This window comes from Rhynchophorus ferrugineus, unplaced genomic scaffold (genome assembly GCF_030347505.1).
Source record: "Rhynchophorus ferrugineus isolate W39M unplaced genomic scaffold, kcgeb_rfMv2 rfM4, whole genome shotgun sequence".
In the NCBI taxonomy this organism is placed as follows: domain Eukaryota; kingdom Metazoa; phylum Arthropoda; class Insecta; order Coleoptera; family Curculionidae; genus Rhynchophorus; species Rhynchophorus ferrugineus.
In genome coordinates this window covers 21,981,625-22,006,555 of record NW_027472583.1, presented here as the reverse complement: position 1 = coordinate 22,006,555, position 24,931 = coordinate 21,981,625, and the positions used below count along the sequence as shown (strand labels likewise).

The 24,931-nt window shown below is 31.9% G+C and overlaps 1 protein-coding gene across 1 annotated transcript in view; it reads left to right on the top strand.

Moving 5' to 3' along the window:
* The window catches only part of Su(Tpl) (Suppressor of Triplolethal), a 57,267-nt gene extending 33,756 nt beyond the window's left edge, over positions 1 to 23,511 (top strand). The window contains exons 3-13 of the mRNA XM_076403623.1: positions 14,336 to 14,574; positions 14,896 to 15,222; positions 17,295 to 17,365; positions 17,435 to 17,585; positions 18,424 to 18,669; positions 18,731 to 18,862; positions 18,948 to 19,064; positions 19,129 to 19,249; positions 19,308 to 19,450; positions 19,573 to 19,744; positions 19,808 to 23,511. Coding sequence (XP_076259738.1) covers positions 14,336 to 14,574; positions 14,896 to 15,222; positions 17,295 to 17,365; positions 17,435 to 17,585; positions 18,424 to 18,669; positions 18,731 to 18,862; positions 18,948 to 19,064; positions 19,129 to 19,249; positions 19,308 to 19,450; positions 19,573 to 19,744; positions 19,808 to 19,960 — 1,872 coding nt within the window. The 3' untranslated portion in view covers positions 19,961 to 23,511. The remainder of the gene's footprint in view (positions 1 to 14,335; positions 14,575 to 14,895; positions 15,223 to 17,294; positions 17,366 to 17,434; positions 17,586 to 18,423; positions 18,670 to 18,730; positions 18,863 to 18,947; positions 19,065 to 19,128; positions 19,250 to 19,307; positions 19,451 to 19,572; positions 19,745 to 19,807) is intronic.
* The last annotated feature ends 1,420 nt before the right edge of the window (positions 23,512 to 24,931 follow it).

The following is a 24,931-nucleotide window of genomic DNA, read 5'->3' as shown; positions in this document are numbered from 1 at the left end:
ACAGCGTTCCATGATTGACATCTGTATACACTGAATTACTAAATGGTGCTATATGGAAACTAAACTAATCAAAATACGTCCAAGTACATAAAGTAACTTTGATGGAAATTTGTAAAAATAAAGTATTTATTAATTAACCTTCTATTATATAATCTAATTACAATATCATCTAGTTGAACACAAACCAATATTTCTACAATATCCAGTCGATGAACGTTCTACGCAAAGAAATATTCTGTATAAATAACAATGTAAAAATAAAATAGTATTGGAGATATAAACGTGCCAGCTTGTTCGTGTGTTTGTTGCTTTATGGCAATGTTTTTGTCGCATTTTGTTTTGAATAATCAACGAAATAAACGCGATGTAGTTATTAGCTAGTATATACCACTTGTTGATAATTTAAAAGCCGTATTCGAAGGACCTTGAGACATTCAATCTTTTTTATCGTATTCAATATAAATCGGAATCGTCTTTATATTAGCGCAAAAAATCGTTAGTTCGTGAAAGAAACTATTACACTTGTATGCCGCAATATTTTAATTTAGTAGGTATTAACTATACTACCACTTGTTGGTAGTTTCAGTTATATTTAGGTTTTAATGTTCGTTTTTATCATATAGTATTTGGTATAAATAGAAGAAGTCAACGAGCTTTTATTTCTAGAAGGAGAAATTTAATTTAAGGAATTTTAAACTTTAAGTAATTCGTATGCATAATTCAAAAGAAATTATCTTTCATTTATATTAAAGTATGTCTTATTGCAGTTTTCATTAAAATATAGTAATTATAATAGGTTTTTTTATTGTAGAAGGACATAAATTTGTCTTATATCTCCATATATATTCTCGATAACCAAACTGGGTTAGCAAAAGGACAGTGCAATTTAGTCGGTTGATTAAAACTAATCGATTTTCAATGTTTTCGTTTAAAGTACACCAACCTTCCACTACGAATGTTGCATATCAGTTTCAATCCCGTCCAACAACCAATTTCCAATGAATAATGCACTGCGCCTGGTCGATTCTTAGAAACTTGTCAATCGGTGTCGTTGCCTCGATGTTCCGATCAATTTATGGTTCGAATTCGTTATTCTGCAATTTGCTTCAATTTATTGTTGGGGACTGCGGCACTTCTCTACTCCGAATTCCGTTCCCACACAAAATTCAGTTGTTTTTAACATTCGTTCTGGTTGACTGGGTTGGCCAGAGACTCACTTTAGGCCATCCGTATATGGTAGTTTGTGTATGGCGAATTTAGTTTCTACGCTGTTCTTAATAGCCTTACCGTTTTTGATAGAGTTAACTGTTTTCTTGTGTGTTACAGTCGATAATAATTTATTTTTGATGCGTATGTGTTAAGTATTTTCTTTCGTTTATTAATCGGAAATAATAGAATACATCTGACAATTAATTAATTAATATTTCCAGATTGATGATAAACCAGTGTTATTTTTATGATTGATTTCATTGCGATAAAATCTGGAAGTTCTTAAGTCAATTTATTAAACTCTACATATCAAGCAATTGACGCATAATTAGTGTATGGATCAGATGTTGTTTTAATGTGTTAATTTTTTTTATCGAGCATTTCGTTATGATAGGCCTAGTTGAACCTATATTTTTCATAATTGACAAAGTATAATAAAAATGACAAAATATTCAATGAATAGATTTTTATAAAAATACACACATTAACAAACGGTAAATATAAATATTGTTGTAATACGTTAAAATAAAATTACTAATTCTAATACATCTTGTTCGAGCTATTAAATCATGGCGTTTTTCGACTTTTTAAAAAATCTGATCTGATTTTGATCATTCCAAGAAAAACGTTTTAAATGAAACCAAAGTTTGCTAACGTAGTGTGAACCACATTGTTCGATCGAATGTAATTTTTATGAAAAAAATCGACATTTTCATAGGTATAGCTTATAAATTAGTATCCAATTAAACCGTACTGAGTTACTATTGTAACAGTTTCGTATCATTTTCCCACACCCAGCAACAAACGTTTATCTGTATTTCCCATCGGAAATTTTCAAACCACCTCTGTTCGGACGACGATGAGGCTGTTACATATTGATTGGACAGGCTGTTAGGGCAGCAACGTCGACGACAGTCGTGTCGCGCTGGCACCGTAGGGCGGTGGAGGGAAAGACTGGGGGGACGGAGAGATAAGCCGACGCTGGTCGACGCTTATGCAACGTCGACGACGCTGGGTTAGACGCGCGCGCCAATTCATCCGTCTCGGTTCCGCAGCGACTGGTACCAGGAACCATTCGATCTGTGTCAAGTACGCGCGCCTATGACAGCGTTCGCGAAGAACAATACCGCCCGCTGTCATTGTGTGTTCACGCATCTGAAATTCATCTAATTCTAGAATTATATCGTACAGCTGTTCCGTTTTTCGTCGGCTAATTTATGTACGACCGTATTAAAATTAAATTGGTTGGCCTCTAGATTCTCCGTCTCAATGGAACAACATTATTTTTGATCCGATAATAGGAATAGTAGACATTTTATTTGCATCACCCTATTCGTTTTAATTGTGCCAGTTTAAATCCTGCCAATATATGATTTGAAACATATTTTGTTTTTTCTTCGATTTTGTTTAAAATAAATACAATGATCATAAAGCTTTTTGTTCAGCGAGTTTAAATTAATATTAATAATAATCGAATTAGTAAATAATTATCGTTCAACTAATTCTGGGTTTTTTCAGTAAGTTCGCGAAAATGGAGGAAGCATTTTATAGATGTCAAAATAAGTTAATTTTCCTATAACAGACTGTTGTCTCATTATTTGATGATTTTTTTTCGATGAAAGAATTTGTGGATGTATACGAAAAACCTGCAGATCTGACGAATAAACTGATTTTTAAAACGATTCGTTAATTAGTCCAAATTGTTATTTTAATGATCTTGAGAATTTTGAGAACACAAATTCCCTGTACCCTAAAAAAATTACATGTGTCAATCATCAACGTGTTTCATTGTTACGAATTACTGCATCTATTTTACCATATTTAAAATGTCTTTATTAGGACATAAACAAAGTTTTAATTATGATATAAGTACCATTTATTATAAATTTTTAACAATTTTCGTAGAATTACTAGTCGTCATAAAACAGCCGTCACCAAAATGTATGACGTCGATATGTCGGATTATCGATTTGTTTCCTCTATTATCACTATTGTTTAGAAGAATTTTGTAAACATTAACAACATGGTCAACCAGTACCAACACAAACAGAGTTTTATACACTTATTCGATTACATGTTCCGAATCCACCCCAAGTTTCGGTTAATTAAAATATTTTTTATAATGTTTAAGAAACATATTTAACAAAAATATTTTAAAAAATATATATCCCTAGTTCCGACGCATCAGAGAGTATTCGGTCACTTTTTAAGGTAATATAAGAAAGAAAAATTCCCTCCATGTCTAAATCGAATTTTACATTCTTACAATCTGCTTTTAGAGATTGTAAGATGATTGTATTTTGGCTGTTTTACTGGAATAGCTCTAGTTTGTAGTCATCATGATAATAGTATTTAACACGAATTCAATTGACATAGAAATATTTTAAAATTATTTACACTATTGAAATTAGTTTTCGCTATTCATTTAAAAGCCAACTAAGTAGTAGTGTTCTTTTTTTTTCTATTCTTCTATTTCTTTTAGTTCTGTGTTTATTAAAAGCTGAAAAGACTAATTATTGACTATTGTAAAGTTCAGCCTTCTCAAGATGCAAGATATTATATTGTCTAATAAGAAGTAATCTTGCTTATTAATAATGCTCCTGAAAATAAATCCTGTATTAATCTCCATATATACCAACACATTTTTTAATGAAATTTAATTTATTAATAATAATTAACTGATAAACTGTCGCAAATAACATTTGTCTATGTGTGACTAATACCGAAAGTGAAACATAATTTTTATTAGTCAAAAAAAAATATAGAAAGCTTCTAATGAAAGTAATACCACCTATAGAAAATTCATGCCATTATAATTTATTTAGTAAAGGACGCCCTAATGAATTACATCATTGCCAATAAATATAATCAATACTGAATAAATTATTATAAAATTACGACCGAATTAAGTCAAATTGCAACGGAGGGAGTCACCAATTCCAACATCGATTCCGATTATTAAACCAGGTGCCTGAATGTGAAAGAGGTACATAAAGATAAGATCTCCACCCCTCAACGAGAAAGGTTTTCTCTTGAAGGGGACGAATTCTAATTCCGTCCCTCTACACACACAGAGAGAAAGAGACAGTCGTGCAATCTGGTTTTTACGGCCCTTGAAAGAGGAGAATTCGGAGAGACGACTCCTGATTTATTTTAATCGCCCTTTTTTGCTGGGGGTCTCAGGGAGGATAGTTACGTCTTCTGTGAGTTCCGCCGCTTTGAGATTGGGCTTTTATTGTTCTATTTACAGAGTCTTTTCGAAAAGTGGTTAGTTATTAACGATTTCTGTGATGAAACTATCTGGAAGAAGTGTAGCGTAGACGGTGATGCAATTCTTATTTGATATACAAAAAAATCTAAGTAATTATTTGATTTTGCGGAACAAAAATATTACCAATTATTTATTTAACCGCAATGACCTGTTGTTGGCCTCCCCATCTACCTTCTTAGTCATCATTATTCCGTTCTTATACCCATATAAAGTTTTAATGGTTTTTTTTTATCTAAGTGAGTGAGTCAAAGGAACTGACGAACTAATTAATTTATATAAAAAAGTACCGACTTATATAAAATTATGTTAATAATATGATTATGTAGTGATACTGAATTTTCTCATTTAATATCTAAATTTAAGTTTCTATCATAAGTATACTTGTTCATTAAAAATTTTTAAAGTAGAACCTATAGACTGCTAGCATTGTTTGTAACTATTTATAATTATTTCTGTTTAAGATCAGGTTGAAATAGTATCCTGATAACGAAATTAAATACTCAATCTCTAAAAAGTGTTCCAAAAGTGTTAATCAAGGACAAATCACTCTCCAATATGACTCCGAGCTTTTACAAACCAGCTCAAACCATATATCAAGAATAAATTACAGGCGAAATATGTTTCATGTTAAAGAATATCTTGAGAAAACAACTCGTGAACCAATCTTCAATCTGCGATTCCTACTCAATACATTGGACTTTTCTATTTCAAAAAAAGCATTTTCCACTTCAAAAAATACTTTCTTTCAGGTGAGCGGTTTTTTCTAGACTAGAATACCCTCTTAAAAATGTACAACCCCGCTCCTTCACCATAAAATAGTTGCGAATTAATAAATTGTAAAAATATTGTATATGTAAAAACAACGGTATTCATATCTCCCATTATCATTAATTATATTCAATGTCCTTCTTATTATATAGATTTCTATACAATAAAAAATTGACATTAATTAAAAATAAACATTTTATGAACGATATACTGCTTCGTTTTTATCAATATCATAATATTACTTCAGGAAAATTATGCTTGTAATTTCTTAACCGATTCATGAGCGTATCAATGCTCGGTTTTGCTCATAAATAAGGTTATTTAGTCCGTTTTAAACTTAAAATGGACAACAGCAAGCTATCGATCAATCCTCAGTATTTTTAACTTCTCCCAGTTGATTTTGAGGCCATATAAACTGGACACATGCAAATTATGAGACTAAAAATAACATATACCGACATAAGTTATTGTAGAGTAGTTTTCTTTCAGCATGGGATCGATTGTAACTTAAATTATTGTTTTTAGAACATAAAAGAAAGTTCAGAAATTTATATTTGTAACTATACACATCCTGGTTAACAAAAATATATATAAATTAAAACACCCTTTAATGAGAATGGAGCCCAACTTTACAAAGTATCTCGCAGGTAAACGTTTAGATTACGTTAGCGAACAAATCAATTGAGCGGCCTTTATTTCGAACAAGGTCAAGTTTTAAAGGTTTACAAGAATCGCATATGTAATATCGTCGAGATACGTTCGTATCGCGTGTCCAGTTTAACCCCAAGGCCTGCAATAATGTCAGTTCTCTAAATATTATTAATTAAAATCAGTTTTCCAGCTTTTCGGTTACCGCCAGTCGATTAACTTGATTGAAGTACTGAGAGTTTGAAATCGGTAGACCCGATGAGTTTGTTACTCATCGCTTCACATTGCTTTCGTTAAATCGTCGAGCGTTAATTACTCAATGAGTAATTTTGTAATACGTTCTCGTTTAGAATATTATTTTTGTTCTTAAGCGTATACAACCGTGTCAGTCAAGAATATTTCGCTTTGTTAATAATGTTTATTTTTATGTTCAAAATTGTACACGATTTTATTGTAGCGGCAGTTAATTCAATTCACTTAATTAGTTTTACATCAATCGATATTTTTAAACAAACAGCTTCATGTCTGTATTCAAGTTTTGTATTGTAAAGATTTTTCGTATATTAAAAGAAACTGGAGATAAAATACATTCAGATATTTTATATCGAATAATTTTCATGAGCTTCAAATAGACCAAAAAAATGTTCAATAAACGCTTTAAATGCGCTAGATTCGAAGTTAATTTTAATTCATCTTCAACCGATTTAGGTGACTATTTCGAAAATAAAAAACGCCCTAAAAAGATTTGAGAATGAAGAAAGATAAAAACAATGTGTGGCATCAAAACGTCGCAATAGACTATAGCTGTAATTCTGTACACTCCTTTTTTTGTGAAAGCACCTAGAGTTTTTTAAATAATTTAGGGAAGAATATCGACCTTAAATATTCCATTGCAAGTGTAATTATTTAGCATCTTCTTTAAGTGCTTTCATGGATGATCTATCTGATAAGCTACGGTTAGTTTCAATCCAATAGAAGTTGAGCGAGTTATGATGTAAGCCAAATTGAAAAACATTGGTTTGAGAAAAATTCGCTTCAAGTTTCACAACGTGATTATTACATAAAAAATTCAAAATATAGGCTTGCCAATTTTTCTACCCATCCTATGGCTTCTCTAAGATTTATTACCGCCATCTATATATATTTATACCTGCAAAAACTACCAATGTTTTCGTAGCGTTGAAAGATGCCTGCGAAAATAAGCTATAAAAATTGTTTTTCGATTTTGTTTCTTCAAAATAGCTATTGAATATCATTCTTGAATAGTCAATTAAGTCATTCTTGAATAGTCAATCATTTAAGTCAATCACAATCAAAGTGGAAAAAGTTCCAGAGCTGCATACCTTAATAAAATATTGCGTTACCAGGAATAGTTTCATGATGGTTTATCTAGTTATTCCAAAGGATTATGCTGTAGTTATTAACAACAGAAAATGTATCCGTGTTACATAATAGGGAACATGTTCTAACAAGTCAGAAATAAAATGGAGAGACCGACGTTGTCACTGTTCACTGAATAGCCTTTTTGTCAATATATCTAATGAATCACAAGACATCCCAAAAAGAGTTTATTATATGTTGTATGATTACTTTTTATATTAAATATATTGTATTTGTTGAAGCACTAAAAGTTAGAAATCAGCTTAACCATTTTATGACTCAGATTTATTTTCAATATATATATTTTTTTTAATAATAACTGACAGACAGACATCATCATCATCATTTAGTAAATGGATTTTTTTTTAACTTTATCTCGTATAGAATATTTAAATGGTTTTGTTTCAGTACATATATCTCTTTTTTGTATGAATATATTTAGGTGCAAAAAAACCAATGCCGTCATTTCAAAACGTAGTGATCGATTAGTTACATCGTTGACGAGTGACCGACCAAACTTGTTTTCTTTTTTAACTGCAAACGTTCGTTCGTATTTTATTTCTCTCTTGATTTTGAAACAACCGATAATATAACGGTAAATATTTATTGTACAACAAATGAATGCTATTAATCATTGATACATCTATTTAATTGGGAATATAGACATACAGAAGTAATGTTTCCTCAGCAGCGACGTCGAAAGAAAGCTAAAGAGACAGTTTAATTATCGCAAGCTATTTTTAAACGACAAATCTATATCACGCAATAGCTTTTACGCAACCGATGATTTTTTTCACCGTTTTACATATCGCACCTCCCCCGTACCGTACACCCAGGTCGAACATTCACTATCACTTTCCATCAAGGGTATTATGTTTTTACCTTTCTTATTTTGCAACAACTACGCGAAGATTTCACTTTTACACGACGAACGATCGGGCCAATGGGATTAAAACTATTTGCTTTTGATCGTTATATTGTCGAACGGTCGTTGGTAACTTTATTGTTGTTTCTGTCATCTGTGCCGATTAATCTCTTCGCTTTTGTTAGATTAATTTTCGATATTTCGAGAACTGAGACGTAATAATGTACGGTATCATATGAGACTCTCCAACAGGACCTTTCAAGATACGATATATACAATAATTCTAACAAATTATTTGGATGTATAGTTCATATTATACATACGGTTTGAGTGAATAAAACATATATTGAGAGGGCCAGCGACTGTATATATTAAAGCAATTAATCTTCATCTATTATGATGCCCAAGCTTTTTACTTAGAGCCAAATTGACTATGAAGCCTCGACAACAAATACAATAATTGCAATGCAAGCAAATGCAATAAATGCTCTGTCTATATTTCATTGTCATTGTGTAAAAATGTATATTCATTGATTTTAAAGCTGTTTTCTTTTGTATCATCAATGAACATGATACGTTATCAACACCTTATGTAAAAACTTCACTGGATCACTTTCCTATCAAGAACAATATAAACGTTATGATTTGATTATGAAGTAACATACAATAGTAATGCAAATATCTTATCTCAATATACGGATTTGATACAACCTCTTCCACCATATTGATGACGATATGTATCTAAATCTCTGTCAGTCCTTAATCTGATATAATGTTTGTTTTTCATTTTTATTACAATAGCGATACATTATATATTTATTAAGATGGTGTACATTTTGCGAGAAAAAATTTAAAATTTTAAGAACAGGTATAGTAATAAAGATAAGAATCCCCGTATCTTTACCAAAATATATTCTGATTCGATAGACCAGATACTGAAATAACATATTAATAGCGTTCAGTATAGATATCAGTTAGAAGGAATGAAACCGTATATCTTAGATAACTTTATTAAGATTCCGACGGATTTGGTGCGTTGCTGCTTCCTGTTTGGGACTAGAGTCTTAACAGTGATAGATTTATTTGATTATGTGATAAATACGTCCCAGTACGTTTTGTTTTAAACACTCTAAGGGGTATTTCTAATCACTCTTAACCACTGTTGGATACTTTTAATGCTTCTTAAGTCATTATCTTATTAATAACTATTATTGGATATAAAACCGATAGATTCTTTTTTTAATAGATTAGCCACTTTTAATTTTTTACGTAATTGTATAAATATGATACCTCTAAAACCTAAACGTAATATACAGTTTTGTTGGAAGTGTTTAAATAAATTAAATGTTGGATTATATAGTACATCCCCTCGAAAAAAAAAAGTTTTTATTTGATTGATAACTGCTTGACCACTTGAAAATACATATGAATTGAAAAGATCTTACAGGTGTGATAGGATTTCGAGCGTCATACTTGACGCTTGACAGTAATTGCATATTGATATCGGTTAGAAGTTTGGTTATAGCTGGCTTAATAGATAAATAGTATCATCAGCAAATGTTGATCGTAAAAATTCGTCATTCAATGTAACATTGAGTAAGGAATTGGCTCAGTATTTATTACAGAATCCAATATGTTTTGATATAATTAACTGTTTTTCTTTAGCTTTAAGTTATAACATAAAACTTTTCAGGAAACACTGCAGTACTAATGAAGAAATCAGCGATTGGAATAGCAAATTACTTGGTGTAACAAAATTGATTTAAACATAAAAATAATTCGCGTGTATTTCAAATTACTTATTATCTATGAATATAACGTCTAATTAGGAAAAGTTGAACGTACAATATCGGAAGCAAGTTGTATGAGAATGTAGTATAGATTAAAAAGTGCTATCGGAAGTCCGGCACGTCCAACATTGTAAACAATTAATTATGCAGGTTTTGATGGTCAGTTATATATTATCGATGTGTTAACGAAGAACTTTCACATTTCATTGACAGGAAAATGGCCATCACGCAGCTTTTCGTTCGTTTCTTTTTTTGTTCCTATACGGTTCAGAAAAAAATGGTTTCTCACACTATAACGAGCGATTCCAAAATCAGCTTGGGGATTCACAGGACATAATTTGGTCATTAAGCGATCAAAGTGTTTGGGTTGTATTTGGGCAGTAAAAAAGATTGTTTCTTATAGTGTTGAGGAGGTAATTAAACTGTTTTTTGGAAAAACATCTTGCCCAATTTTGTTATATATGGATAGGGTTGACTGTTTACCGAATATTCAATATAGCTCTTGAGTTGATTTAATTAATTATTTATTGTATATCAAATTATGGTACTCCTCACCTTCTTTATTTCAAAGAATATGGTTAAAACATCTTAATAAAATTGATTATAGCATTATATTACATAAGGAGAACATAGAAACTTGACCAGTTATTGAATTTCTCTAAAATAAATAATTTGGATAATTTTGGAATTATTTTCTTCCAGTTTTGATTCAACAAAATTACTCATTTGCTTGAACTCGACTTGTAGCATTCTTTTGATGTTTGCAAACAGCAAAAAGTCACTGGAGGTCAAATTTGAAGCGTTGTGTTGAAAAATACTTAAAGAACAAATACAAAACAATTTATTTCACTTGAACCAATAACGTTTAAAATAAATACGAGATTGTCATGAAATTTTGACACGTAAAGACTCTTGAAAATGAGAAGGCGAAAGAGAATAGGGAAATGAGTGCTAAAATTATTAAACTACGATAGTGTAATGTACTACTATAAGTACACCATCAAAGACCAAGAAATTATTAAAGTAATAAATAATTGATTGATTATCAAGTAAAAATTTTAACGGAAAACTACTAAAAAATACAAGAGTGATCTCAAGATATCGGCACAATAATAGAACAAATAATTCATTAATGATTAGAAAGCGAAATAAAGAATAAGAGATCAATATGGGTAAAGAGGATGAAAAATGGAAGAACATAGAATGGAAACTGGAACTGTTAAACGAATAATTCGCACTCGTTCATCATTTGAAGACTAGACTTGTTAAGCTAGGTTTACTTTACTTTGAACTTTTTATTGAGACCTAGAAACTAACCAGCAACATCTAGACAAATTTACGTTGGGTTATATAATATTTCGTATCTGAATGTTTGATTTGTCTTTTAGGCACGAAAATTATTATCTTTTGTAAATTCTTGTCGACCGACTATCGCTTTCGAAACGATCGATATTTGGTATTGAAAACCTTAATATTTCCTACAAAAAAATTAACACTCTCCAGTTCTTCGGAATGTTTTGTTTATGTAATTGGTGATTGCCAAACTGTATCAGGCCACCAAAGCGGAAAATATACTTTAATTTTATAAATTATACCATTAAGATAACAGTGTTGATGTAATATTGGGTTTATACGTAAGAAAATGTCCGATATTATTAACTTTCTGTTAATTTCTTATGTCTTATTCGTATAATATTTAAATCGCTTTAATATTATTATTATTAAAATTGTTTATTATGAGACTATAATGTTTATTTCGTCGAAATTGTGGTACATCGCTATCTATAACCTTCTACCATCTTTTTAACAGCAGATGGATTCCGCGAAATAAAAAGAATATCTTCCGAAACAATAAAATATTCGACCCATTTTTCATCACATTCGTAAGAATGAAAGTGCTGTTTGTTGGTCATAAGAGTAATAGTCATAATGTCTGGTTAATACGACACGTGACGTAGGATATCATCAAAAAATCACATACATTGTTGTTCATGATAGTGCTGGTTTTTTTTTATTGCATCTTCCTTTAAATATTCATATTACTATTGTGTTGTTGTACCTGTATGGATCCTGCATCTGTGTTCCTGTGTTTTAATAACCTTATTTCATATTTTAAGACGACATATTTTGATTACTTCGTAGATCGATTTCATTTCAACTCATCGCGAGTTAAATAATTTCTTTTTTGGTTACGTATTCAGAAGTATTAGTAATTAATCGAAAAACTTTGTTTTGGCAGCATTGGATTGCTAATTTTTGTTTTGATTTTTTGATGATTTAGTGCAACGTTAATTTGTGAAATATAATGTCAATTTTCGGTTCTTTGAATCACATTCTCTTAGATGTTTGCATATAAATTCTCATCTGGTCCTGTTATCATTATTAAGATAATAAAACAATAGAAAAATAACTTTACCAAGATGAATACAAGTTATTCATATTTCCATATTTATCTAAAAAATCGTAGTAGAAATTTGTGATTATTTTTTACTAAACTCGATTGTGTCGAAATATTACCAGAAAATGTACTAAAGTCATCTAACAACAATGGTTTACGGAGGATTGTACTTTCACAATGTCGTAATAATTTTATTTTGTGTATTGGAGGTACGGGTAACCCAAATCACGAACAAAGAGTTGTTCTTTTCAAACTGTTATAGCAAATATTCCTCGATTATTTTCATATAAAAATATAGTGTCCATAAAACCGCTTTTAAAACCTTTTTTTCACTGAAACACAACCATAGATTTGGAAAGTTTTATCTTTAAATTTATAGGTTTGTTTATGCATAATTTATGACTTTATAATCTGGATCATAAAAGGACATAATTATATAAATACGGTAGAATATCATAATATTTTATTCGTGGATGTAGTCGATGATTTATGAGGACCAGCCAGTGAGTAGATTTAAACTTTTGTAATATATTTAGTCTCAGATGATCGCATCTTTTATTCATTCGTTATTTATTGCATCATTACGCTTTTATAAGTTTCGATTTGACTGATTACCGTTATTGAAGCGAAGTATAAACTACTACACTATGACTACAATAGGTACTTAATCATGCGGTGACATTGTCATTAAAAAGATCATGGACTATTAAGTTCTGTATTTTACTCTCCGTATTGAGATATATACCCTGTAAGCTCCAGATGAACCATGTAATCTGTAGGTTAATATTGTTTTATTATATTTATATTGAACTCTTTTCCACACCACCTATGAGTTCAGCTATCTGATCTGCAGTGTCTATCTTTCAGGTCTAATTCTAAAAATGTAAATTACATAGAACACAATGAAATGTTATTTATTTTTACCGAGTAATAATTTGAAATAAGTCACTCTTTAGCATGGTTTCTTCAAAATTTAATTTTTGCTATTTATGTTTTTTCAAGCCATTCCTTGAATATTAAAAAATGTTATCACCGTTGTTATACCATTTACCTTTTTCCATCAACTTTTGCTGCATTTAGACTATGTTTATTATTGTCTTGCCATGTGTTTCATTTTGAAATATCAAAATTGAATCACAAATTGAAATCACAAAACTTTCTTTGTTTTATTATATGCTTTTAAAAGTATTCTGTACTCTTAATTTGATTTTAATTAACCGCATTTTTTTAAAAGCAATGTTTTATACTTCCATTTAGACCTCTTCGTAGATTATCTTTACACCATTTATATTCTGTTTAACCACTCTGTATGTATGAATGTCTTACAACCCTCAAAAAGCTGCATGTTTCTTAAGTTTCTAATCAACACTTTCCTAACAGTTTCATCTTAAATATTTATATTAAATTATGTTTATACTGAAAAAACTACTCACTGTTTTTATATATTTCATAAATTTGATTTCGGATAGGGCTAACATCATGAGATTTTCGGTTTCTTTTTGGTGAATCAAAACTTATATACTTTTTTATGTTTTGAGAGATTTTAATCACAGTGCCCGTAGTCAGTGCATCTGCAACACATTAATAAATATTTTCAATAAAAACCGCACCAACTTAGCATGAATTATCCTTATCTGTACCTCTAACGCATTTTAATGACAATAGAGGTCTCCATTATCATTACAATTGCAATACATTCGACAGCGTGATGACGTGAGTTACTGACTTTGAGACAGATAAAAACATTTTAAAAAAGGAGAACATTCGTAAAAGAAACAGTTTTGTTTTGAGTGCAAAAATTATAGACAATTTAGGGAAAGCAAAAAAGACAATATAACCCAGGAACTATACAAATAAAACATATTTAACAGTAAATAGTTATTAAAATGAGCTGGAAGAAATATATGTCGATATAAACATAAATATAGCTGTACCCAAAGATATGAATATTAATTACTAAAATCCATATTAAAATAAAGTAAAAAGTAATGTTCTATTTATTACAGGAGCTGTCTGTTCCAACTCAACACAATGGCCAGACGACCTTTCGTTTTGTCATGTCTTCATCTGCAGATATTGGTGGCCCGGCTGGCAGCTTCGAGTGCATCCAGGGCTCATCGCCCCGCGGTCCTCTAGAATTGCTCGGTCCGATTCCCTACAAAATCCGCGTGAACGCCAACGATGATGTTTACGAGGCAACCAGAAATCGAATGACCGAAGTAGAAGACAAATATAAGAACAAATGGTAAGCAGGATCCGTGTATATACGTAAAGGGGGTCACCGGGCTTGTTTTGGACATATGTCGAATAGACTACACGCAGTTAAAGTGGCATTTTTTCTCTTTGTTTGTGTGCGAATTAGAAACCACGTCTTACAGTAATTATTTGAAGATTTTTTTATTGAACCGTTGTTACTCGACTTTCCAACATTTTTAAAGATGATAACTGGAATTTATTTATCTAAAACTTCAACGTATCGGATAAACGATTGAATACAACATTAAATATTCTGCTTTTAAGATACCTACCAAGGTCAAAAATAACCAACCTTTGTTACACTTTACAGTACGCGAGAAATAAAACCCAACCAAACAGACATAGGAAGAAAGGTGAAGGTTAAACAGTCCTCATCGTCCAGACCACCACTTTTGTCGACCTCGCAACAGCCTAGATCGTCAATGCGCGATAGTTTGCTCAAGCATCCGACACCAGCACCTTACCAACCACCGCCGCCACCGGTAACCAAACCTCCTCCTATGCAACCGCCTGTTCACTTGTCAAATGGCTTAACAAATGGTCTGAGTAGTAATCACGTAAGCAGTTCTCAACGAAGTGCCGCCGTCCAGCATAGTCGAAAGCCGTCTGTTCCAGAGGTAGCTAGGAGACCTCTCAGGTAATACGCCACTTTGGTTTTTCATGTATTATCTTCATCAATCAAAAGAGCACGCATTTCATTTTCTATCAGCTAAACTACATATGGCCCGTTCAATAAAACAGTGAATTCAGCTCATCTAAATTAATGACGCCAAAACGCAACATTGCCACATCAACTTTGAGTTTTAGTTCATTTTGGCGTCGACATAGTACAAAATTCGAAGCCAAATAAAATACACTCACAATAATTTGTAGGTTATGGTAGTATTTTATTATATTTATAATTAGCTCTTTTTCCACCTATGAGATATAGGCGCATTTTTATGTAGTGGTACTCCCTGGAGACCTAATTCACCTAATTAACAAGTATGTTGCAGTGTTCCTTGTCGAGTCATTTTGACATCACTGTACTTCTCCCTAGGATCCTCTGTTACTACCTGTGTAAATATTTCTTGATAAAACTAGAATTAAAGACTGCATTAAGCCTAATGCTCATGTATATACTGATAAATTACCTTTTGTTGTTTCCACTCTCATCGCCAGGTAATTATCAGAATTTGATCATAATCTCACATCCAGAAAATTTCACACCGTCACTCTCACTTTCTGAGTCGCTATTCATGCCAATAACTAAGCTGTCAATTTCCAATTTATCTAACACTTGTTCATGATTCCACCATTTCAATTTCTTCTTCAATGTGTCTGATGGTGTTCATCCACATTGAAGGTGTTATTGTAGACATTGCTCACACTCAGTTCACTCTTTTTTAGCATGGTTTCTGCAATGAATTATTAATAAATATTATGAATAACAAAACCTAGTCGAATTTTATTCTAAAGTTTATCTTTTTCCACCAACTTCTATTACCTTTACACTATTTTTATTATCTTGCCATGAGTGACTCAATGTTCCATTTTGAAATATCCTTGTCTAATTACACAAATTGAAATAACTAGTCTTCCTTGATTTTATTATATGCTTTTGAACATTATATTAGCTTAAAAGGCAATGCCTGGGTGTTCCATTAGACGTCTTCGTGGGCTATTTTTACACCATTTAAGTCCTGTTTCCCAACATTATATGATGGAAAGTTCTATATCCTCAAAGAGCTGCATATCTCTCTGAACTAATAATCTCTTGAAACAATTATATTAAATTATGTTTTTTATTGTGAAAAACTACTCACTGTTTTATACATTCCTCATGTTTGATCTCGAGTAGAACTAACATCAAGGTTAACATCTTGATTCATCAGCTGCTTCCTATAAGGACGGTTTTTGAGATATTTTGGTTACAGTGCGCATACTAATATTCAGTGTAGCTATAACACTATATCTATACTTAACCTCTCTAACGGATTTTACTGGCCAGAGGGGGACTCTACCATTTCGTTCCTGTTCAAAGTAACTGATTAGAGCGCAATCTCTTACTCTTGACTATAATAACGCCGTCCGCATTTTCATTCAGAGTAATAATATGCAGTGAATTGAAATGTATCAAATCTAACAAAGTGTTGAAGCAATGTTTGCCGACTTATAACCTGTAATTATTATTATTATCATCAGGTTTTGAAGACTTTTGCAAACGGTTGACAACCAGACGAATTTTGTTGGCTGATTCAGTTAGATGTTTGAACATATCATACAGCATTGTATGTGTTTTTAATTAGAATAAAATGAGAAGAAAAATGCAATTCGATTTTAAAACGAATTTTCAAATTGCACTAGGCAATACGTTGTGATGATGTGTGTTCACTGTTATTTTGAATAGACTCTAAATTCAATAAAAAACATAAAACTATAAATAGTATAAGAGGCAAAACAATGAATATTAAAATAACAACTGAAACCATCACACATTTATATCAAATTTAGGTAAACGTAAATTAAGATGAAAAGGCACAATATGTTTTTATATTATAAAAAGAGAAATAATATATTCTTTTGATAGTTTGATGACAATGGAACAAATCTGTAATAAGCACTTCTAATAAGCACAATGGTGTGGCATGAGATTTTCATGATTTGCGTAGTTTTTTGATTAACACTACAAATTCACTACTCATTGTAATGCCTCATTCATTATTACAGAGAGCGCCTAATTCATCTGTTGGCCCTGAGGCCGCACAAAAAAATAGAACTGCACGATCGTATAACCAAAGGTTCGTATGAGTAAATGTAGTTATTGTAAAATGTATCACATTTTCTTATCGTGTATTTTGTATTTTTAGAGGGTTTGCGCGGTACAAGTAGTATAACCACTGTGTTGAAACAAATCGCGTGTATGAAAGACAATTGTTTTCATCTCAACAGAAATATATGGAATGAGGTGAACGAAGACTGGCCTTTCTATACTGAAACGGAAAAACAGTTAGTCAAAAGGTATGTAACGATTTTACATATTTAGACTTGATATTTACACGGATGTTCATATCTGAGCTATTGGCTTTTGGATTGAAGTCCAGTAATTGACTAAATCTAACCAGCGTTGCCAATTGTTATAATACATCTTCAAGTCGAGAGCTCTGATAATCAGGTTATCTTATATAGATGTCCAAATTTTATTATGGATAAATATACGCCACATGAAACGAGCAGAAAATAGTGACAATATTTGTTGAAAATAATCGTTCCATTATTGCCACTCAGCGGAAATTGCGTCAAAAATATCCTAATCGTCCAGTGCCTCACAAAACCACAATTTATCGTTTACGTGCGAATTTTCGAAGAATAAAGCCCAAACGATTCATCATCTTAAATATAATAAATATGATATTCGTCACGAAATTAAAGAAATTCAGCTTCAGATCACCATGCCTTAGTCACCATTTAGCCGATATAATTTTTCAATCATAAAGAAAATGTAAATACCATATGATTTTTTTATGAAATCCAAACTTATCTTTTCTTTGAGCAAAGTTATAGGCAATCAAAATGGTAACGGGACTTTTGTCCCACGTTGTACAAGTACCCTTGCATGGCTGAAAGATGATCTAAATTTCTAATTAATATTGGGATTTGTGCCATTGAATCGAGAAAAGATTTCGAGGGCTTTGAGATTTATGAACACTAAAATAATCTAAGATAAGGGCTATAAAAGCAACCCAATTTGGCATACCATTCGCACGAATTTAGATTTTTATAAAATTATTAAAATAATTATCTTATGGATTTTACCCACTGCAGATTTTACATTGTTAGTAAATTTAATTTATTTTAGGCACAAACCGCAAAACCTAACGCCTCCGGGTGGTAGCGACGGTGGCAGTTCCGGGAGCGGGCAATCCCCAACCAGTACCCACCCAGGTTCGCCGCCATTGATCTCCTCAACAAACGGGGTGGGAGGTAAACGGCCAGGTTACAACGAAGGTTCTGACGGATTGCCTTACAAGAGGCAGCGTATTGCCCATGGAGGCAAACCCGCCCCAGCTCAACACGCCGCCCCTGATGCCTTCAGTTATAATCGGTAAGTAACCTGATATTATTTTGCTAGACTGGTAGAAATTTACGTTGATTGCGTTATGTAGACAACAACCCCCACCACCTGATCCAATTTACTCCAGATCACCGGTAGAGCAGAATAGTCAGAGGAGACCTGTTACAGACTTACGGGATGCTTCAAATATGAATCCACGGAGCAGGGAATCTCCCAATAATGGGTAAGTTGTTTTAAGACAACTACAGAAGAATTGATAAATATACTTAAAGCAGTATCAGCAGAGTGTAAAGTAATATTTCTTTTAGATATTTTAATTCATATGACAATCTTCCTCCAGCGGAGGACGAAAGAAATAAGCGACAGTGTGATAGCGCGAATGGGTTGACTTTTGGTGTAAGCAGAGAAAAAGCATTCAGAAGCGGGTAAGTATTTTTTTCATTAATGTGTTTTATTCGAGATTATACCGGAGTTAATTAATCTACTTAGGTCTCCAGTAAACAATCGTCTTGTGCCAGATGATACTCGGCGAAATACTAACAGCCGCGTCCTTCAATCGCATTCTGTGTCCAATGGAAGAGATAAAGATAGGCGAAACAACAATACTAAGGTATGCAAAACTGCCATACTACTAAATGTAGCCTGGTTCCTTATCGTTTCATTTATAGGTTACTTCGAGTAGTCAAAGAATAGCTAGGGTAAGCCCCGATAGCCAAACGGAAGGTTTGCCAGTAGCTGTAATGGATAAATCTCCAGACTTGGTGCCCAGGAATCATTTGACTGAACCAGATGAATTTCCGGATTTTAAAAAGTATGTGAACTAATAAATTTCAGATCTTTAATTGTTGAGATAGTTTTTGTATTACTTGCAGATATTTGATTATCAATTAATTATTGCTATGTTCTTTGAAATACACATTATTTATTTTCCAGACTGTATGTTACCATTACAAGCCCAGAACAAAAAAGTGCATACAAAGCGGATTTTAATGAAGATTACGCTGAGTACAAGAATCTTTATCCCATTGTAGAGAAGGTTTCTAAACGCTTTGAAGAATTACAAGAAAGATTAAATCAAGAAAGTGAAAATAGCCCTAGATATAAAGTAAGTATTAATTGTATTTTTATGTTGGGGTGTATAACTAAATGTTCTTTATTCTCGTTGAAGGACATAAAAAAGCAAATAGTACGCGAATATCAGGAAATGAAGAAAAACTCGAAACACCAGCGAACTAAGAGCCGTTTCCAGTACCTGCATGAAAAACTGTCCCACATCAAACGGCTTGTTAGCGATTATCAGGCACAAGCAATTGACTGTTAGCCCTCTCGTATTAAGATTGTCTGGAGTTTTTATGAATTACACCAATATGCACGTTATCTCTCGGCAGGAAATCGCTCAATAATGTGGAACTAATTTCGATGACATATCCGTCATTTTGGTTCGTCCTGCTCACGTCATATCGACCGTACCGACGTCCCGTTACGCGGCACATATCTCCTCCGTCTGGTGATCCTGCAGTCGGCAGGATCACGCGCATATTTGCTTTCCATACTTACTTGGAAATGCATCCATCCTATTCGTCGCTGCCGAATTAGTAACGCGATGTGAACTCTTCTTCCGATTGTACGTTTGGTATCACGCTTGTGCCAAAAGTGAATTTTTCTATACGGGCTCTGTATACCCGCTGATCCTCCATTTACTATTTATTGTTTGTTATATATGTGTTAACGTTAAGCTTTAGACCAAGTTCTTGTTCAAGTGAGGGTATTAAGAAATCCATATTTTCGATTTCGCTATTATAATCAATCATTGACGCGATGCGAACAAATCAGTATCATTTTGTATCAAATTCTCATGAGATAGAATGAAGTGATATTGACAACCAAATGGCACATTTTCTACTGTTGGGTCGTTTGAGTCTTCATCAACAGAATGCGTCATTACCCCTCTCTTATTAAACTATTTTATACAAATTTATTTATTTTATTTAATATTTATTATGTCCATGCATTGGGGCAATAATGCCATATAAATTTTAATGTTAACTTCTCTTTTAATGTGTCCCACTTCTATTTATCATTAGATTAGAAATCAGGAAAGTAGAAGATATTCTCGCTTTATTTTTATAATTGCATCACCAAGTTAAGGTATCTTATCAGATTTAGAAATTCTATCAGTCATTCCTATAAAATATGTATCATATTTAATGTGCCAAGTTAACATAACACTGTTGCCTGATTATGCTAAAATTATGTATTTTTCTAAAAGGAGAACGAGTGAAAAATAGCATCCGTTAATGTATAATAATCGATAGTTTTGAGCATTTTTATTTCAAATATATAGATTGATGTATTATCTAGTGTACTTCCTATTATTAATACATATATTTGTAATAACGTAGATCGAAAATATGGTTCTATTATCAATTTTTTCATTTTTGTTAGCCCCTACACAACGAACATATTATTTAGGAAATTCCACGATAAAAGCCAATTGTAGTCAATTTACCAGTGTTAGTTTCGAAATCCTGCATCCGCTGAATATATCTCGATAAAAATGATAAACTATTTTTATCTAGATCATACAGCATCGATAGGGAGACGTCCAACTAACATTGCTATATATATATATTTTGTTAAAATAATTGTTAATAATGTTTTGTAAATACTGTTCTGTTTTATGAATTGATTTTCTTTTCTTTTGTACATTTTGATTTGTTGTAAATAAGAGGGTCTAAAGTTTCCTCACAAAGCAATATTGTATTTTTTTTTTTTTTTTGATAATTCTGGCGAACTTATGGATGTGTTTATTAGTTTTTTTGTTATGGGATAAGTTGTTGTTCGTTTTTAATAGTCAATTTTTATGAGTCAATTATTAACAGAAAAAACACGTTTAAATCAACGTCCTTGTAAATTCAATTATATTCAGCCATTAGCCATTTTGTTATCTGTTAAAAATTATGATATTGGTGCCTTATTTTATATACTTTTTCAGAATTGTTAAATTTTTTGTTCCACTAGTTCGCCATAAATTTAAATAGAAGCTAATTTCTTCATAACTTTGTACTGTGATGGTGTATAAACGAGCTCACTCCTGCAACTTTGAGACATAGATGTTTTCTAGTGCTCAAGTCTTAGGAGCAGGAAAATGATTCTTTATTTGTTTGATTTGAGATATCATAATGTATGTGTATTACATACATATACTAAGAGTGCACTGTAAACCATAGTGAGTGGTATCCGATTGGATTTTTTTTTGTGCAAAAAAAACAAGAAATAAATTTAATCTTAATGTAAGATGATTTTATGATCAAACTTTTTACTTGATTATTTTAATCTAATTATAAATTTAAATATATGCATAGTGAAAATCCAAAGTCTCTAGTACTGATGAGATTTGAATTTGTTTAAGGTAGTATTTAGAAGTTATTTTCTTAGTACAATAATTTTATATTTTAGGTATTTATTATCAACATACTTTTAAAAAATGGAAAAAAATATGTTTGGAATTATGTTATTTGCTGTATAGTATTTATTTTTATAGCATGCACAGAATTCCACATTCTATGGTTTGTTTTGCACTGTTTATAGTAGAGGGTAGAAGCATCTTTTTAACTGACTGAAAATTGTCTCAAAACCATGCTTTGCCTTCCCAGTTGTTAAACATGTCCACAAAAGAGATTTCCAGAAAAAATAGCAGAAAACACAAGTCGGTTGTGATTGTACATAAATACTGATTTACGATGACGACTTTGGCACGTCCTTGATGCATGTTTTTAAGCGTAGGCTCCTTCCAGTGTCCCTCGAAGCTTGAACCTCCATAGCCATCTATGTCGCAACCTTATTATCCAAGAACTCGTTTATTCGAAAACATATCTCGATATATCAGTTTCGACTTTGGCATAAACTAAACTTTTTCAGCCAGTACACGGTTTTATTACTTTTTGGACCAATTGCGAAAGCTGAAATACTTTATTTTGTAGGTTAGGTGGAAAAATTGTGCCTTGAATGCCATGACACCTTCTTAAAGGATATAAAAGGGTGATTGCTATGTGGGACACTGAGAAAATTCACAAATTGTATATTATATATTAATTACTATTTAGGAAGTATGCTTGTATTTCATCATTCTCCTAGCTTTTCATTTCGTGAAAACGAAGCAAAGTAAAAACTACAAAAAAAGTATATAAGAGACTAAATAATTAAATAAATATGTCGTTAATAAGGGAAAATGTGTAGTTTTTTATTTTATTCAAAGATCAAAGTTTTGTTTTTGTTGGGTACTATTTTTCCAAAGAGGTAAATTTGAATGTTTTTACATGTTTTTTCCCCAGAAAGGTTAACAAAATATTAACTAAATACGGAGTCCAAGGAATAACCACTGAAGTTCTTGTTTTGTACCGAATATGTATATAAATATGTTTTTTCTGGATTCTGTCTTTATTTGATTTTTTGTAAAAATCACATCAGCCTATATATTTCGATTATAAAAATGCATAATATTGGTGTATAAGGTTTTTTAGATTAAAAGAGAACTATAGAGAAATATTGTTATATCAAGAGCAAAAATTATTGTCCAGTGATCATTTATACCGTAGGATATTTTTGAGCGTTTTGGAGCTCGTATCTCTCTTTTTAGATTTATAGAACTAAAGAACCAGATGCCACGCGAGAAATACGAATATAGGAAGAGTTAATGGTGTACATGCTTGAACCAATTTGTAAATATCTTCGTATTATTATTGAGTTGTAAATTTTATGTCCAATTTAAAAACAGAAGTGGCTTAGTTTTGTAACGACATATATCGTTTCATTGTAAATTTTTGATCTATATTCAATATATTATATATATACATATATGAAAGCATCACACTAAAGTTGTTTGATTTAATCCTTAGCTGTAGAAATACTTTATTGCCATCTTTAGAACACCACTTAAAACCTGGTAAATGGCTTAATTTTTGATAAAAGAAATAAGGATAGATGTAATTGTTACCTTATAAGAACAGTACAATACTTCATATATCGTTGTACTATTGTTTTTTATTCAATAATACAAAGGATAGAAACTGTAAAAAGATGCAAATGATAAAAGTAATCGTTTGTTGTACATTTGAGTAAATTTCATAATCAACAATGCTTATCAAAAGGAAACAGATCTCTCTATATCCTATATTTATAAGTTTTTAGGTCACTAATAATAATCCAGAAAAAATATATACAAGCCATAAATAAAAACAATCTGTCTAGTTGATTATCTAGGATAAAGGCTTTATAGAAAGCACATAGAAGATGAGACCGAAAAGGTTTACCTAGCATGTTTATTTCTTTAAGGAACAGGCCGCTTTTAAAGTCCGGTGAAGAAGCATGACATAAAAGTTCACCACACAAGAAGATGCTTCAGAGACTTCTTAATCCAAAGCTAAATGGATTACAAATATAAAAATGTGTACATACGAAAAACAGAGAGGATTATAAGTACGCGGATAAAAAACATCAAGAACATGCGTGAGATATGAACCGACGGTCCACCCTGCTTTGGCTGGACGCTGGATAAATTCTAGCACAGTATTCATTGAAATAAAATCGAAATATTAGCCACTCCACAACGCTATTTTGCGGGAAAACATCGAAATGATTTTGGATTTATAAACAATAGAATAATATTAACAGTAGAAAAAACAAGGGCTATAAGACAAACTATATCTGACATACCGTCAGTTACACACGAACTGCGTTAGATTAGATAACCTGCTTGAAGGAACTTCAATGTCAGAGCTCGCAGCATCTTCAGCAACAGGTAACGGTTGCGAAACGTCGATTTTTTTTTGGCATGAAACTTGTGGTCTTCTAGAGATATCTCAAAGAAAAAGATTAAATAAAGCGGGTGCCAGGGGGAACCTTGTGAAATTCCTGCATCCGTATTTTTCCGACTAGAGATTTTTTGATTTTTGCGGGCAGCCGATAGGCCTGATGAACGTTGATATTGTTTTCCTACGTAAAATTATTGAGAGCTTAGAGAATTGCTCTTTCAGCAAGCTTGGAGATGGACCTTAATAGGCTGATAGGCCTATAGCCAGAAGGTGGTGACTTAGCAACTTTTATGGGGATAACTGCGATGAATGCATGTTTCTATGTTGATGGGAAGTGTTGCAGTCTCAGAATGGCGTTGAAGATATTAGTTGATTCGGCGAGCTGTGTGTAGGGAAGGTTTTTAAGTTAGCTTATCGAGATATTATCGAAACCCGTAATCTTCTTGTTCCTAATCTTGGTGATCATATGCGTGAGAATT